A 15,618-nucleotide genomic window follows, 5' to 3' on the forward strand; every position below is an offset into this window, starting at 1 on the left:
CATAAGAGATATTGGTGTGTAGTTTTTTGTGGTGTTTTTATCTAGCTTTGGTATTAGTGTTGTGCTGGCTTCAGACAATGAGTTAGGAAGAGTTCCTTTTTTACTTTTTTTGGAAGAATCTGAGAAGGTTTGGTATTAGCTTTTGTTTAAATGTTTGGTAGCATTTACCAGTGAAGCAGTAAGATCCAGAACTTTTCTTTGTTGGGAGATTTTTATTGAGACATAGTTAACCTATAACATTGTATTAGTTTCCGATGTACAACATAATGATGATATATATATATATGTATATAGTGGGTAGATATATATACATGCACATATTTTTTACTGTATACATAATGTATATTTACGATATAGTATCTCTTTCTCTCTCTCTATAAATCATTACTTTAGTAAGTTAATTAACATCTATCACCACACAGAGTTACAATTTTTTTTGATGATGAGAATTTTTAAGATTTACTTTCTTTGTGACTTTCAAATATATAATACAATATTGTTAACTATAGTCACTATGCTGTACATTACCCCCCAGGACTTATTTATAAATAGCTGGAAATTTATGCCTATTGCCCACCTTCACCCATTTCACTGCCCCCTCCATCCTTGTCTCTGGCAACCACCAACCTGTTCTCTGTATGTATGAGTTCTGCTTTTTGTTTTTTGTTTTGATTCCACACATAAGTATGCTGGTTCACAAGCTCTTTGGGATCTTCTCAGGTATAATCTGAAAATGGTCCCATACTTGGAGGGCAGGGAAAGACCTACAAAGACGCAGGCCATTCCAGAATGATAGGTAGCAAAGTTAGTAAGCAAAGGAATTTACAGATGAGACTTGTCTTGGGCAGCCACAAAATGAGTAGATCTTCATACCCACCCACCAAATCTTAAAGTTTACACAGAAGCTGTAACTGGGTTTGGTCATGTATACAGTCCAGATGGTATCAAACCCGCATTGCTATCTCAAGGTTATAGCCTCAGGCAGCTTCTAGGAGCAGAGAAGGCAGGCAGAGCCCACATTTTAAGGACAGGGCAGGGGTGAGGAGCCTCCAGTTGCTTGGGTCACAGGTCAATTGGTGGTCATGTCTTCTTGATGATTTCCTTCTACCCTCCATCCCTTGTGATTGGTTGTTATAATCTCATATGCTCCCTCCCCTCCCCTGCCCCTTGCATTGTGCCCTGAGTGGTCAACAAAGAGTTTCACCAACACAGAGGGGGCTCCTTTGACAGCCGTCTGGCTGTATTGGAGACATATGCTGCAGCAACAGCACGGGTGTGTGCAAGAAGAAAACCCAGATTAGGACAATGACTCCCAAAATCAACTACGATTTTTTCCACTTGGAGCCCCATAATCCAAACTACTGATCTATTAAATCCCTTAGGCTGGGTGTTGGATCACTTAGGTCATTCAACTGTGTCCTCAGTAAATGTCCTTAATAAAGATGATAAAGTAGACTCATCAGGTATAAATACATAACATTCTGCTTGGATAATGGCACAGGTGTCTCCTTGGGATGCCCTAATAATATGCAAATCCATCCCATTTTGGAGGACAGCTTATCTCTTAGGGACACATCGGTGTTCAATAAGGACAGGCCTTCTTGGCTCTCACTTAAGGCTTGTTGAATAAATTTCATAAGAGCTTTTATATATGCTATAACATACTCCAGGCCAATGTGTGGGGCAAAGAGGCCAAATGATCATACATACCAGTGAAAGATGGATTGTGCTCATCTAGCTTAAAAGAGAGGGACTTGGGCAGGTGTGGTTACACTGGGGTTGATTCTCCCCTATGCCCAGGGAAAACCCAGGGTACAGCAGCCGAACCACCTGGGTGGAGGCCACGGGCAAAGATCTGTGCCACATAACCATGGGTCCCGTTTGGGGCTACCTAGTATATACCTGGGCAGTACAATGAGTCAGCCCCAAACCAGTTGCCATACCTTAATGTGGCAGAATGACTGCCTAGGTTCAGCGATATCCATCCCAGATTCTTGGTACAGTTGTGCCGGTTTTGTTTAGAGTGATTTTTTAATTTTTGAACATCTAACATAAGGGTGACCCAGGGCTCAAATGTCCATAACCTGGGGTAAGCCACATAAACTCATCCCACATCTGGGCATAGCCACCAGTAGTCCTGATGGTGGTATTTTAGGGCCCTTGTGTTCAGTGAGTTGATGGGCTGTGTCTGCAGTTTTAGTGACAGGAAGAGTATCCATGCCCAGTGTTATGGATGGTGTGTGTACCCGAGGCCATGTTCCTAGATCAGTATTGGTGACATCACGTGATTTAGGAGTACTAGTTCTAGCTTGTTCCTTCTTATTTATTTATTTATTTTTATTTTTTGGTATCATTAATATACACTTACATGAACAACATTGTGGTTACTAGATTCCCCCCATTATCAAGTCCCCCCCACATACCCCATTACAGTCACTGTCCATCAGCGTAGTAAGATGCTATAGAGTCACTGCTTGTCTTCTCTGTGCTATACTGCCTTCCCCGTGCCCCCCACACACATTATGTGTGCTAATCGTAATGCCCCTTATTCCCCTTCTCCCTCCCTTCCCACCTTTCCTCCCCAGTCCTTTTCCCTTTGGTAATTGTTAGTCCATTCTTGGGTTCTGTGATTCTCCTGCTGTTTTGTTCCTTCAGTTTTTGCTTTGTTCTTATACTCCACAGATGAGTGAAATCATTTGATACTTGGCTTTCTCTGCCTGGCTTATTTCACTGAATGTAACACCCTCTAACTCCATCCATGTTGTTGTAAATGGTAGGATTTGTTACCTGCCACTTGAGGAGTATCAGTCCCTTAGGTATCATCCCAGGTTGCTGTGCGACTTGGTCTGAGTCCCATTTATTTTTTTATTTTATATTTTTATTAAGGTATGATTGATATACACTCTTATGAAGGTTTCACATGAAAAACATTTTGGTTACTACATTCACCCATATTATCGAGCCCCCCATACTCCATTGCAGTTACTGTCTATCAGTGAAGTAAGATGCCACAGAGTCACTATTTGCCTTCTCTGTGCTATACTGTCTACCCCGTGATCCTCCCCACATCATGTGTGCCAATCATAATACCCCTCAGCCTCTTCTCCCTCCCTCCCCATCCACCCGCCCCCACACCTCCCCTTGGTAACCACTAGTCCCTTCTTGGAGCTGTGGTCTGCTGCTGTTTTGATCCTTCAGTTTTGCTTTGTTGTTATAGCCCACAAATGAGGGAACTCATTTGGTACGTGTCCTTCTTCGCCTAGCTTATTTTACTGAGCATAATATCCTCCAGCTCCATCCATGTTGTTGCAAATGGTAGGATTTGTTTCTTTCCTATGGCTGAATAATATTCCATTGTGTATATGTACGACCTCTTCTTTATCCACTCATCTACTCGATGCTTCCAGTCTTGGCTATTGTAAATAGTGCTGTGATAAAAAAAAGGGGTGCATATCTCTTTTTGAATCTGAGAACTTGTTTTCCTGGGCAAATTCCTAGAAGTGGGATTCCCTGGTCAAATTGTATTTCTATTTTTAGTTTTTTGAGGAACCTCTATATTGCTTTCCACAATGGTTGAACTAGTTTACATTCCCACCAGCAATGTAGGAGGGTTCCCCTTTCTCCACATCCTCGCCAGCATTTCTTGTTCTTAGTCTTTTCTATGGTGGCCATCCTAACTGGTGTGAGGTGATATCTCATTGTGGTTTTAATTTACATTTCCATTGTGATTAGCGATGTGGAGCATCTTTTCATGTGCCTGCTGGTCATCTGAATTTTTTCTTTGGAGAAGTGTCTGTTCAGATCCTCTGCCCATTTTTTAATTGGGTTATTTCCTTTTTGGTTGATGAGGTGTGTGAGTTCTTTATGTATTTTGGATGTTACCTCCTTGTCAGATATGTCATTTACAAATAAATACATTCTCCCATACTGTAGGATGTATTTTTGTTCTGCTGATGGTGTCCTTTGCTGTACAGAATCTTTTTAGCTTGATGTAGTCCCATTTGTTCCTTTTCGCTTTTGTTTCCCTTGGTGTTAAGTCCCTTTCAGAGCATACAGTGCACTCCTGCAGGGCTCTGATGACTTCCTCAAAGGTTAAAGTCCAGGCCCTGCTGAAGGGCAACAACCCACATTGTCTTTTGGCCCAGATGCAACAAACATTTTTGTAACCATCGGGTCACATCAGAGTCACGCTTTCCTTCCAGCCAACATACCTGGGCCAATTAGATCTGCTTCATCAACTCATGGAGATGCCAGCAGCAAATGGCGTCTGCTCTTTTTCAGAATTTTCACGAGAATTCAGTAAGTTGGTGAGTCCATTCAAGCTACTTCCAGGGAACCCAGCCATAACTGTCTATGGTCACATGGACACCCATGTTACAGGGTCTTGACAGGTCTATCACACTCAAGGCCTAGAAGGCCTTGGCCCATTTTTCAGCAGTGAAAGAAAATGCACGTCTCCTCCTAGGCCCACCTGATGCCCACTCATAACACATGGTATAAGGGCTTCATCATTAGTGCCAAGTGTGGGATAAACACTCTCCAGTAGCCTAAAGGACCCAAAAACTCTTGCAATAGTGTGACAGTTCTGGGGGTAGGAAAAGCCTGAACTTCATCTATAATCACTGCTTCTGGGGTAACTTCAGTCTTACCCGACCAGAAAACCCCCAGGAATTTGACTGACAAACCAGGACCCTGAAACTTGGTGCTGTTCACAGCCCACCCTTTCTCCTGTACGTGTTGCAGCAGTCTAGGTGCTGCACAATGTTTGTTGCATGCAGGACTTCTGGTAAGAAAATAAACAGTAAGCATGATATCATCAATATAATGGTACAGCTGCACCATTGGCAGGTTCTCCCATGCTGCAAACCCTGGGCTCCAAGTCCATGACAGACAGTGGGACTGTGGAGGTGCTCTCGTGGAAGGACAGTGACAGGCCAGTGCCATCCTTCCCCGGTGAAGGAAAACTGTTCCTGACTGTCCTGTGGTATGTTTATGGAGAAGAAAGCATTAGCAAGATCCACAACATAATATGTCCCTAGTTCATGACTTAGGGTATTCATGAGGGCTGTACTAGAGGGGACAGCAGCCTGCAGAGGGGGTGTGACTTACTCAGTACTCTGTAACCCACGGTCATATGCCAGCAGCCATCTAGATTTTTTACCAGCCACACCAGGGGATTAAAAGGGCTTTGAGTAGGTTTTATAATGCCCACTTTTCAGTTCCTGGGAGGGGTTCTCCAATTCCTCTATGCCCTCCAGGGAATTTGTATTGCTTGGCATTAGACACGTGCTGATGCACAAGAATAGATACAGGCAGGTGCTTAGCATGTCCACTCAGAACTGCCTTTACCACACATATGCTCAGTCTGAACTCAGCTGCAGTGGTCTGCAACCATAGGCCCCGGAGGATATCAATCTCCAAAATATATTTAAAGATTGGAGAGATGTACAGAGTATATTTCTTTGGGTATAGATGCCCTATTCCCAACGGGATTCAGGCTTGTTTAAGTCTGGTGGCCTTACCTCTGTATCCAACTATAACATTGGGGGTCCCTGAAACCGCTCAGGGTTGCCATAAGTCAGTGAACATTCAGCTCCTGTGTCTGCCAGAGCTGGCATGTGTTGAACATTCACTGGGTACCAATGAATTGATGTTTGAGCATGTGGCCTCTGGTCCCCACCTGGTGCCCCAAGGCGGGTGGGTGCCTTGACCCTCCACTCAGTAAAACTATAGCCCACTCACCTTCGTGTGTGCGTTCAGGTGAGGATGGCTCACTGTCCAGCAGGAAGTCTTGCAGGCTCACAGGCCAAGACTGTGGCTTTGTCTCCATTTCTTGATCCCCAGCTGCTGGAACCACTGCTCTGGCTTCAGTTGTTACCACAGCTCCAATAAAATTCTGTTGAACTTCCCATCCAAGTTCTCTCTGTCCGCTCCTGCCCCTCTCAAATCAATCCATATTTGGGTCCTCATGACCTTCACGGGGCCCTTTAAGCCCTTCCTCTCAGTAGGGGACTGCACTCCCTTCTGTGCCTTCAGCACTTCAGCTTCCTCCAAATCTGCCACAATATGGGTAACCTCATTTATTGGCTGCCCTACATGAGGGGCAAGAATGGCTACTAAGGGCCCAAAGAGGGTTCAGGGAGCCATTTGCAGCACCATACCCTTATCTCCACTGTAAACAGCTCCCCGTTTGGGTCATAATTTACTGGGTTATAAATGGTATTTTTCATGCCCAAATTCTGTTAACACCTGTTAAGAGCTTGGCATGCAGCTGCCATCTAGTGGGGAAGATGGTAAGTCACCGGATTGGGCTGTACAGTGAGAAGTGTGGCCATCAGCCATTTGAGTAGGGAATGGGTCCCAGGGGTCTGGTGTTCATTCTGCACTGGCTGTTGCAAGACAGGATGAGTTGTCAGGGAAGCCAGCTTTCCCATCTCTGATTCAGACAGGAGGATACTCTCCACCTCTATGAACAGGAGCCAGGCTGATATGGATTCTGAGGGTTTCTGCTGAGACTGGAAGCCCAAATCCACCAGCTCTGCCTGTGTTTAGGGGAACATAGAGTGCACTGTGCCCTGGAGAGCGGGCTGTACCTCTCCTGGAGGAACCTGCAGTTGCTATCTCTTTATTTACTTGACTTACAGCTGGGCAGGCTTTCAACAGAGGAGCGTTGGGGCCTCCAGCACCACCTCTACCTCCTCATTCCCCTTCAGTGTACCCTCCTCCATTTCTGGAGCTGACGGCAGCTGTTTTGCTCCACAGAGCATGTCCTCTGCTACATCCTTTACCTTCTCCACAGTGTCTCTCAGGAACACGATCTCAGTGTGGGGAAATGCAAGCTCCTGTGGCCAAGATGCTCACCGGCCCCAAACTTCTTGATCTAATTGGCCTACTGCTAGGCTAGTGCTTGCGCATCCATAGGCAATGAGCTAATATTGACTGAGTCATGATCTAAAGAGCTCTGCCCCGTGCCCTGGGTGGAGGCAGAGATGGAGGAGGATTATGGACCTGGAGACAGTTGGATGCAGATGTGATTCTAGTGCTCAACCTATCACCAGGAGAATAGAGCTGGGTGTAACCCTTTTATCCCAAGAATGTTCCATTGTCATTTCTTGGTCTCACTGAATCCATTGTGAGCTTGTATGGGACTGAAACACTCAGTCAAGACAACTGGCTTAGCCAGCAGGATTCATTGTAGACCAAAGAATGGAAAAGGCTACCCTCATAGGAGGGTTACTTCAGCGGGATACCCCTATAAAGGGGAGACATTTGAGTGGCCCCCAGTGGGCATCTGATCTGAGGTGGCTTGTCTGCTACAGGACTCAACCCTGTCCCAGGACTTGAGGAAGGTGGAGCCCACAGCATATTAAGGAGCTTCTTGAAGAAAAAAGAGTGGCCATTGGGCAGTGGGAACCATGGTTTGGCTGTTTCTCACAGTATTCAAAATATCTACAGATGAGAGGAATGTGCTTCTGCAAGAGACATGAGAAATGGCAGCACAAGAACTTGAACTGTGAAGGACTGTGGATTTACTGAAGAATAAAATGGCATTGATATGAGAGGAGGCAGCTCGAGAATGCAAGCTGTAAGGTGCTGTGGAGGAAGTAAAAGATTTGTTAAAAAATCTTCCCAGGGAGGTGCCTGCCTTCCATCCCCTGTCCTTGGATCCCAGGAAGCCTGGCGTATAACTTTTCTCCCAGAAAGAATGCCCTCCCTTCCAGAAAGGATCTGCCTCCCGTCCTGGGGCTGCAGGTCCCTCTGCGCTCTCAGAGCTGGTGGGCAGCGGGAGTGTAGCGGGGGTAGTACAGCTGCCTGCAAGCTGGCTGTGCTCACTCTTGGATTCACTTTCTTCTTGGGGTTTTTGCTTTTGGAGGAACAGGGTGAGGACAGATAGAATGTAAATGGAGCAGCAGTCTGGGCAGAGCACAGTCCTTTAACTCAACATCTCTTCTGCTCAAAACCCTGAAACCTCATCCTGGCTCCACATGCCTACAATTCCCAGAGTGAAGCAGACCCCTGAGAGCTGTAGTTCCTGCAAGAGGACAAGTGGCCAAGAGCAGGGCCTGAAGGGCAGCAGGGACACAAGGCAGGGTACGACACATGGTGCAGAGGGGCGCTGTGCACCGTTCCCAGGGGTGCCGGCACCTGCCGTGCTCCGGGCTCTCAGCCCTGCCCTGGGCTCCACACTCCCTGCGTGTCACAGACATGGAAGTAGAGGCTGTTGCCAAATTTCCCCACAAGGCTCAGGCCAGCTAGGTCCCCTCTAGGGTTTCAGGCTCAGCATTCACAGCCCCATGAGTTGAAAACCAGAGCCCAGAGTGTTCCAGAGGAGCTGCATGATAGCTATTCGGCTGGGTCTAGAGCAGAGGTGGCATCCTCTGTGGTCCTGGATTGGGTACTGACAGCAGATCCTGACCCTCTGACTGCCAGGTGTTGGGGGAAGCCACGTACCCTATTGAAACCCCACAATCTGTTTCCATAAGAACGGGCCTGGCTTCTCTGGTTTTCATTCTGTGATAAGCCCCCAGGAAGGGGGGCGGGCGATAGAGAATTGACTCCAGGTTCCAGAAAGTCCCACAGGCACCAAGGTGTATGTGTGCAGCTCGGACATGACACAGGGCTGACTCACCAGGATGTGTTGGCTCCTCTCTCAACTACGTAAGGGTTGCCTGGTCCCTGCCTGTGCCCATTAGGGGGCACCTTGGTATTTCAGAGCAGAAACCCATGGCTGGTTTTCCCCTATAGAGGGAACTAGGCTGGGTGCCTTTAATGAATGGACTTCGTGGGTCACTGGAGGTGGGGAGCAGCACCTAAGGCTAGGCCCAGCCCATGCTCCTGAGAGTGGGCCGTCAGTGACCCCTGGGGAGAATCTGGCGAGGACGTTGCCCAAATGTTGGTTCAGCTACAGCTGCCTCCTCCCAAGAGTTCATGGGGATTCTGTTTTGGGGGCGGCCTGCCATAGTTGTGATCTGAGGAAAATACCTCAGCCCTTCCTCACACAGACATATTGATGATACTCTCGCAGTTAAGAAGAAATTGAAGGTTATTAGAAAAGGCTTTCAAAATGTAGACAACACAGAGGAAGTTATTTGTCAATTCAGATTGGGTAACAAGAAATCCCCATGTAAGTAGGCCCTCCTTTCCTCCAGTGACAACCGTCCCACATCAGGCTGCCTCCCCACAGTGAGCCCAGCCTGGACACCTGCTGGTGACACCCAGGAATTAATCCATCCCCAGCACCACCACGCACCTGGGAGTAGCCTTTCCTGCAGCCCACGCTGGGTTTGAGGCAGGGTGTGCCCTCAGAGCTGTGTCCCCCTCTGCGTGCCCCTGCCTGCACCCATTAGGGGGCACCTTGGCATTTCAGATCAGAAACCCATGGGTGGTTTTGCCCCTAAGGAGGGAAGTAGGCCTGGTGCCTGATGTGCACTGGTAGGAGAATCCAGATAGCAGATTCAAATCCCTCCAAATGTATCTACATATTTAACTTTATTTTGGTAAAATATTAAGAGAGGTTTAGGTGGTGGAGAGTTTCTGATATGATTCCAAAATTTACATGAAAGGGCAAGTGGGTTTCCATGGAGGAAAGTCAGCCCATGCCCGCTCAGACATCTCTGAATTTCTAATCCGCAGAACCTGTGAGCATATGGAATTGTTGTGTTTTTTGTCCTTAGGACTGGGATGGTTCAATACACAGAGCAGATAACTGGAATGTCCCTCATTCGCAAAGGACACTAGCCTGCTTTCACAACCGTCTTCCAGATCCTTCTATTCCTTGGGTGACTTCAGTGTCCCCACAGATAAACTTTACAGCACTCTTGTCTCCACCTGCTCACACTCAGTGATGTCCTTATGTAGGCCCCCTCAGCTGCCCTCTGTCAGTTTACCAAAGGGCTGGGTTTCCTTGAAATTGTAAAGACCCTGGGAGGGTTTTGGATAAGGGACAAATAGAGGCCTCATCTGACCACCCCTTCAAACTCCTGCCTGGGGTTGCCCACAGGGAGAACACTGAGCAGAGCTGCAGGTCACAAGGTCACCATGGCAACCTGTTGTCCATCATAATGGACATACCTCAGCAGGGTGGGGTGAAGGTGCATAAGTAGTGGGGCCATCACCCCACAGCCAACCACTTGCTACTTGGACCCACAGGGCAGGTATCAGGTGGCTGCTTGCAGGTGCAAGGTATATTGATCAGAGCGTGAGTAGAGCTGAGGTTGGGAGTGCCGAGGACCCTGAGCACGGGAGGAAGCAGAGGAGGTGTTGGCTTGAGGTGGCCTGAAGTTTATGGGCCCCAGGATGCTGGGACCCATGTTTGTCATCCTCCTGCTGCTGCTGCTGCCATCTCTGTTCCTGACCACCCGGAGCACCCTCCACCGCTACTTCACCCAGGACCAAGGTCACCACCCCAGCTCCAGGCTCCAGGAGAGCCCAGCAGATGGGGAATCCTGCTGGAGCACTGACGACCTGTACTTCGTCTTGGACTCGTGAGTGGCCCTCCTGCTCTAGTCAGTGCCATAGAACAGTGCTGTCCCTGGGGTCAGTACGGGGCGCCAGGCTCTGAGAGAGGGAAGCAGGGACTGTCTTGGTCACATTCAAGGAACAGACTCTCTGTGGCCTCCCTGTTCCTGGGGCAGAAAGAATGCCCCAGGCATTTGTTCCCTGGGACTTTTTCTCCTAAAAAGGATTAAAGGCCCCCATCTGGTTTCTAGATGACTCAGTCCCTCCGACCACATGGCCCAGATCTGTGACCTGCAGGCCCCTTAGTCAGCTGGCGAGGAAATTACTGGGAGCAAACTTCTCAGCAGTTAGCGCCCTCTGGCTTTGGCTTTTGGTTTTTGTCTGTTGGCATGTTTTGTTTTATTTTGTTTTTCACACCGATGACTATTGTGTAAATGGGCCCCAGGGAGATGGCCAGGTGGCTTTTGGGCATCCCCAGTGTCACTACTTAGAAAGCCCTTGGCTTTCTTGCTGCCAGTGTTTTGCTTCTTTCTCGGACACCTTGGAGACCCAAGTTGCAGTGTGTGTGTGCACTTCCAGGACACTTTGGTTTGTCCAGAGCCCAGGGGAGCTAGGCTGTGGGTTAGGCCCCTGCAAGCCCTCAAAGAAGGAAGGGGTTTGGGGGTGTCAGTCTTTGGGGGAGGTGACCTTGCTTCCATTTTCACCTCCTGTGTGGGCTGGGAATAAATGCTACTTATTCAGTGTTGACAGTGGTATGACTGTCAATATATTTAAAGGAGTCTCTGGTGTCCAAGGGCTTTCTTGGCCTTTCTGTTGTCTTTAAAACCATCCTGGAGGGAGAGCAGGGCAGGCATGTGATGTGCAGTCTCCTGAAAAGGAGGGCAGCTCCTGGAGGCTGGAGGGGCTGCAGGACCCAGGATCCCTGAGCTGCCTCATTCCATCCCAGGGGGGACTGCCTCTGACTCCCCCTAGTCTCCATGGAGACTGCTGATAGGGGGATGCAAGCCCAGCTGAACCCGCAGAGCTGGGAGCCTCCCCTGCCAAGGAGGAAAAGTCCCTCCTCACTGTCTCGGGGAAGGACTTTGCTACCCAGCAGTTGTCTGCCTCAGTGTCACCCTGACCTGCCAAGTGCGATGGGTAGAGTGTGGGCTTTGCAGCCAGAGCTGGGTTCACATCCATGCTAGCTATTGAAATTGTGTCACATTCTATGACCTGTGGAATCCTGTTTTCTCATCTGAAAAGTGGGAATAATTGTACTATCATAGGGTTGTTCTGGAATCAGAAATCATGTACGTAAAGTGCCTGATAGACACGTTCTCCCTGGATAATCTTGATATTGGGGTCATCTGTCCTTAGTTTCCTCACTGTTTGCTGACGGTTTTAGATGTAGCCTTGTAGGCAGAAGGAATGGTGGGGAGGAAGAGCGGAGAGCCATGACCCACCTCCGTGTTCGAGGGCTGGAAGAGGAGCAGAGAGCTGGGAATGGTGATTCCCAAGGGAAAATGGGGGACCAGGAGAGACAGCGTATCAGAATTTCGGGAGGCTTTACAGACCAATGCATCCTACCTCATTTCCTAACATTCCCATGTAGCATGATCAACCATCCGTGTTTGCCACCGAAAGCCCCTCATCGGAGAAGTCCCCCATCCCCTACCACACAGGTCTAATGAGTCAGTTGCTGCCACTCACACTGACTAAAGTCACCACGAAGGTAACCCGCTGACCTCACTCCAGGAGCTGTGCTGGCTTTAGCTATTTCAGGAGCTGGGGGCTCTCGTGGAGGAGCTTGCTAAGGGCCTGCAGGAAGGCAGGGAAGGCAGAAACCATGCTCACGTGATACATGCACCTCCATCTCTGACTCATGTCTTCTTCTTTTTCAGATCACGCAGTGTAAATGACAACTGGGAGTTCACACAGAGCTTTGTGCAGGATTTGGTGAACAGATTTAAAAAGTATGGCTTTTCAGCTCTGTGTTGCAGGGCGTTTTCCTCTCTAACTGAGTACATTGGTATTTAGATGCAGTGGACATGGGACTACCTCAGGTCGCAAAGCTCAGGGCAGTGTTCTGAAGCAGGAGAGAAGGACAGATCCCATTTGTTTTCTAAGATCTCTGCAGCCTTGCTTGGTTCCTTCCTGGGAGTCAGGCCTTGTTTTCAGGGGCACAGTCTTCCCTGGAGGACCTCATAGATTAGGAACTAGGCAAACTACTTAACACTGTAACTAAACATCTGGATGTGGAAATTTTATCTAGATCTTGAAGGATGAGAAATACAGGGTAACAAGAACCATGAAGGTCATTTGAGCAGTAAGAGGTCTGTTTGGCTGAACATGATTAACATGGGAAGGCTGGGAGATGAAGCGAGAGGTCAACTTGTGACCAAGGCAAAAGAGGCCAATAATGCCAGGAAGCAGGGCTTGGATTTCCTGCTGTGAGCCATAGGGAGCTCTGGATGATGCGTGATCAGAGACGCTGGTGGGACTCCAGAAAGGCAGGACTCCAGCTGTACTCCAGGCAGAGAAGTCTCATAATTGTGGGCAAGAGCCAGGACCAGTGGGGAGCTCATATAGGGACCTGTGGGAACAATGTAACTAAAGGATAATGAGGGCCAGGCGATCAGAAGAGAGGGGCCAGAAGGTGAAAAGGGAGAGGAGAATATGAATGGCTGATGAGGGAGGATAATTTCTTTGAGATGAGGGGGAGGGAGTTGGGGAAGATGGTCCAGGGAGGAGGAGAAGTGAAAGTACCAAGAATTTGACAGGAGAGGAGAGGCCAGCTTGGGAGGGCCCTCGTGGAAGAGTATGAAGCTGTCTGTCTCCTTGTGCATGCAGCAGCCCTGTGTGCATGTGTGTGTGTGAGAGAGAGAGAGGCAGAGAGAGCAAACAAGACTTTTGGGATTTGGGTCTACAGGGTGCTATGCCGCACTCTGACAAGAGGGCTGCACGCCTTCCAGGCCTCATAATCCTTCACTAAAGTGATGAGAACTTCTGGAGTCCAGGAAATAGACTCCACACTAAAAGAGACAGAATGGAGAACAGGGAGCTTGGTGGGCACCCCCTCCCTGTTGCATATAGCATCACTTTCAGCCTGTGTGTATAGTTGCTCACAAGCCCATGTTTCCTCCCAAGCCCCAAACAGCGTATGTCGTTCATTACCTACTCGACACACGGCCGCATCAACATGAAGCTGACCTCGAACAGGTAAGTGTTTCATTGATCCCCCAGAGCCGACCCAGCAATCAGGCCACAGGGAGGGCCAGGGAGCAGAGGGGGCCCCTGAGCCCACACTGAGGAACCCACTGGTGTGCAGGCACGGCTGCCCTGGACCCTCCCCTCACTGCCCTCCGTGACCTTCAGCCCTGGCCCCCCTGGGCCCCACTGCCACTTCTGCACTGGCACTGGCACTGGCTGGATCCTGTGCTAGTAGACAGACTCCTCCCCTCAGAGCCCATCCTGCCACCTGACCCTAGTCCTTCCCTCCATGCTCTATGCTTTCCCTAGAACAGGCTGACTGGAGATTCCCTAATCAGGTGGAGCAGATGTGGGGGGCCTTTTAGGACAGAGCCTGGCACCTGCTGTTGTTTGTCAGTTTCTGTCCTGGGCCGCTGGGGAAAGAGGGAGACAATCAGAAGCAGGGAGGAAGGGATGGGTATCATCCAAGTGTGGGTGCTTCAGGAGGGGAGCACATTCCCAGAGAGTCTGGTCACGTGAGCCCAGGAGTGGGTCCTGAACACCAGGCTGAGACAGGGTGCTGGAGGAAGGCCCCGTGGGCCTGCATCCCAGGAGGGTCTAGGTGGGAGGTGGGATGTTATGGAGCTTCTGAGTAGCAGGTAGGTTAAGATTCTCATGGAGGAAAATGACTGGAACCCCCCTGAGAGTGGGAGGAGCACCAGACAGAGCCTGAGGACCCTGCACTGGAGGGTCCCAGGGCCTGTGGACAGGAGGGGCCAGGGTGAGCACGGTGACCTTGCCAAGCTCTGCCTTAAGTGTGCGCGTACAGGTGCCCTCAGCAGGGCCCCCGGGGGGCGGTCGTGCTGCCAGTCACACTGTGATGAATCGCAGCTGGGATCACCCCGTACTCACCATGGCAGTCAGGGTGGACCCCTGGGGGAGGCCCACAGTTCTGCACGGCTTAGACAGATCTGAGCACAGAGAAGGCCAGGCCTCACCTACGGGCCTGGAAAGCAGCGTCCCCTCACCACCCTGCTCACCCGATAGGGACTGGGAAGGTGGGAAGCAGGCCAGCCAATGCCAAAGGCACAGGACAGAGGGCCGGGGCAGGGCTCCTTGGCTTGGCCGTCTCCCGTCCCGGCAGGGCTGCATGCAGTGCAGATGGACAAGGACAGCCTGGGGCTGCTTGTAATAGGCAACCCCTCATTCCATCTCCCACCTCCTCTGACTTTTTTTTTTTTCCCAGAAAAAAAATAAACAATGCGCTTGTTGAATTGCTCAATATACGACCTTCCGGAGCCATAAATATGCAGCACGGATTGGAAAAGGTACAGAACCTAGATTTCTGAGATGTGGCTGTGCTTTATCAAGTTCTCAGAGGGTCATCATTGGGTCATCTCACTGTACCCCCGAAACACTTTTTCCTTCATTTTGTTGCAGGCCAATGAGCAGATCGAAAGAACACGAGCTGCAGGTAAGTGAGCTGCTTCCTGCCTTCTTGGCGATGGTGTCCGGGGAAAGAGCCAGGCCTGGGCCTCAGTGAGGTCGGTGCAGACCGTCCCTGGCCGCATCCAAGCTCTGACTCGTGGAGCCAGCTGCGTGCCCTCTCTGAGCGGCAGCCTCCTGCTCCGAGCAGTGGGGATGAAAACCACCCCGTGATGTTCCGCTGCACAGCAAAGGGTCGCGTGTGCGACTTCGCGGTTCTAGGAAATGTGAGGCACTGGCCCTGGAGCTGGGCTGCCTGAAGAAGAAAGGGGGAAACCCAGCGGGTCCCAGAGTGGCGGGGCCTCCGTGTAAGAAGGGAGCCTGACCTTCCCCCTTGCTGAGCACACATTCCTCCCTGACTCCTTCTCCCTTCAGCTCCTTCCCTTGGGTTGATGCTCCTGCTCTGTGTCTCCCGTAGTGTAAAAGTCTTGTGCTTGCCAGAAACATCTGCATCTTGGCTGTAGGGTCTAGGAAAGATGTGGGGCCCAGGGAGAGGCATTGAGCTGG

The 15,618-nt window shown here is 49.7% G+C and overlaps 1 protein-coding gene across 11 annotated transcripts in view; it reads left to right on the plus strand.

The window, feature by feature from the left end:
- LOC140846907 (anthrax toxin receptor-like) overlaps positions 1-15,618 on the plus strand; it is a 43,052-nt gene that overhangs the window by 13,138 nt on the left and 14,296 nt on the right. For 3 of the 11 annotated variants that reach the window (XM_073225117.1, XM_073225119.1, XM_073225120.1), the window contains exons 1-5: positions 7,597-10,484; positions 12,339-12,410; positions 13,585-13,656; positions 14,873-14,954; positions 15,067-15,100. In XM_073225117.1, coding sequence (XP_073081218.1) covers positions 10,285-10,484; positions 12,339-12,410; positions 13,585-13,656; positions 14,873-14,954; positions 15,067-15,100 — 460 coding nt within the window. In that variant the 5' untranslated portion in view covers positions 7,597-10,284. Of the gene's footprint in view, positions 1-3,494; positions 4,308-7,596; positions 10,485-12,338; positions 12,411-13,584; positions 13,657-14,872; positions 14,955-15,066; positions 15,101-15,618 lie in introns of those variants that run through there. The other 8 variants (XM_073225115.1, XM_073225114.1, XM_073225118.1 and 5 more) reach the window with 6 other exon arrangements.

Source organism: Manis javanica, chromosome 16 (genome assembly GCF_040802235.1).
Source record: "Manis javanica isolate MJ-LG chromosome 16, MJ_LKY, whole genome shotgun sequence".
Classification (NCBI taxonomy): Eukaryota; Metazoa; Chordata; class Mammalia; order Pholidota; family Manidae; genus Manis; species Manis javanica.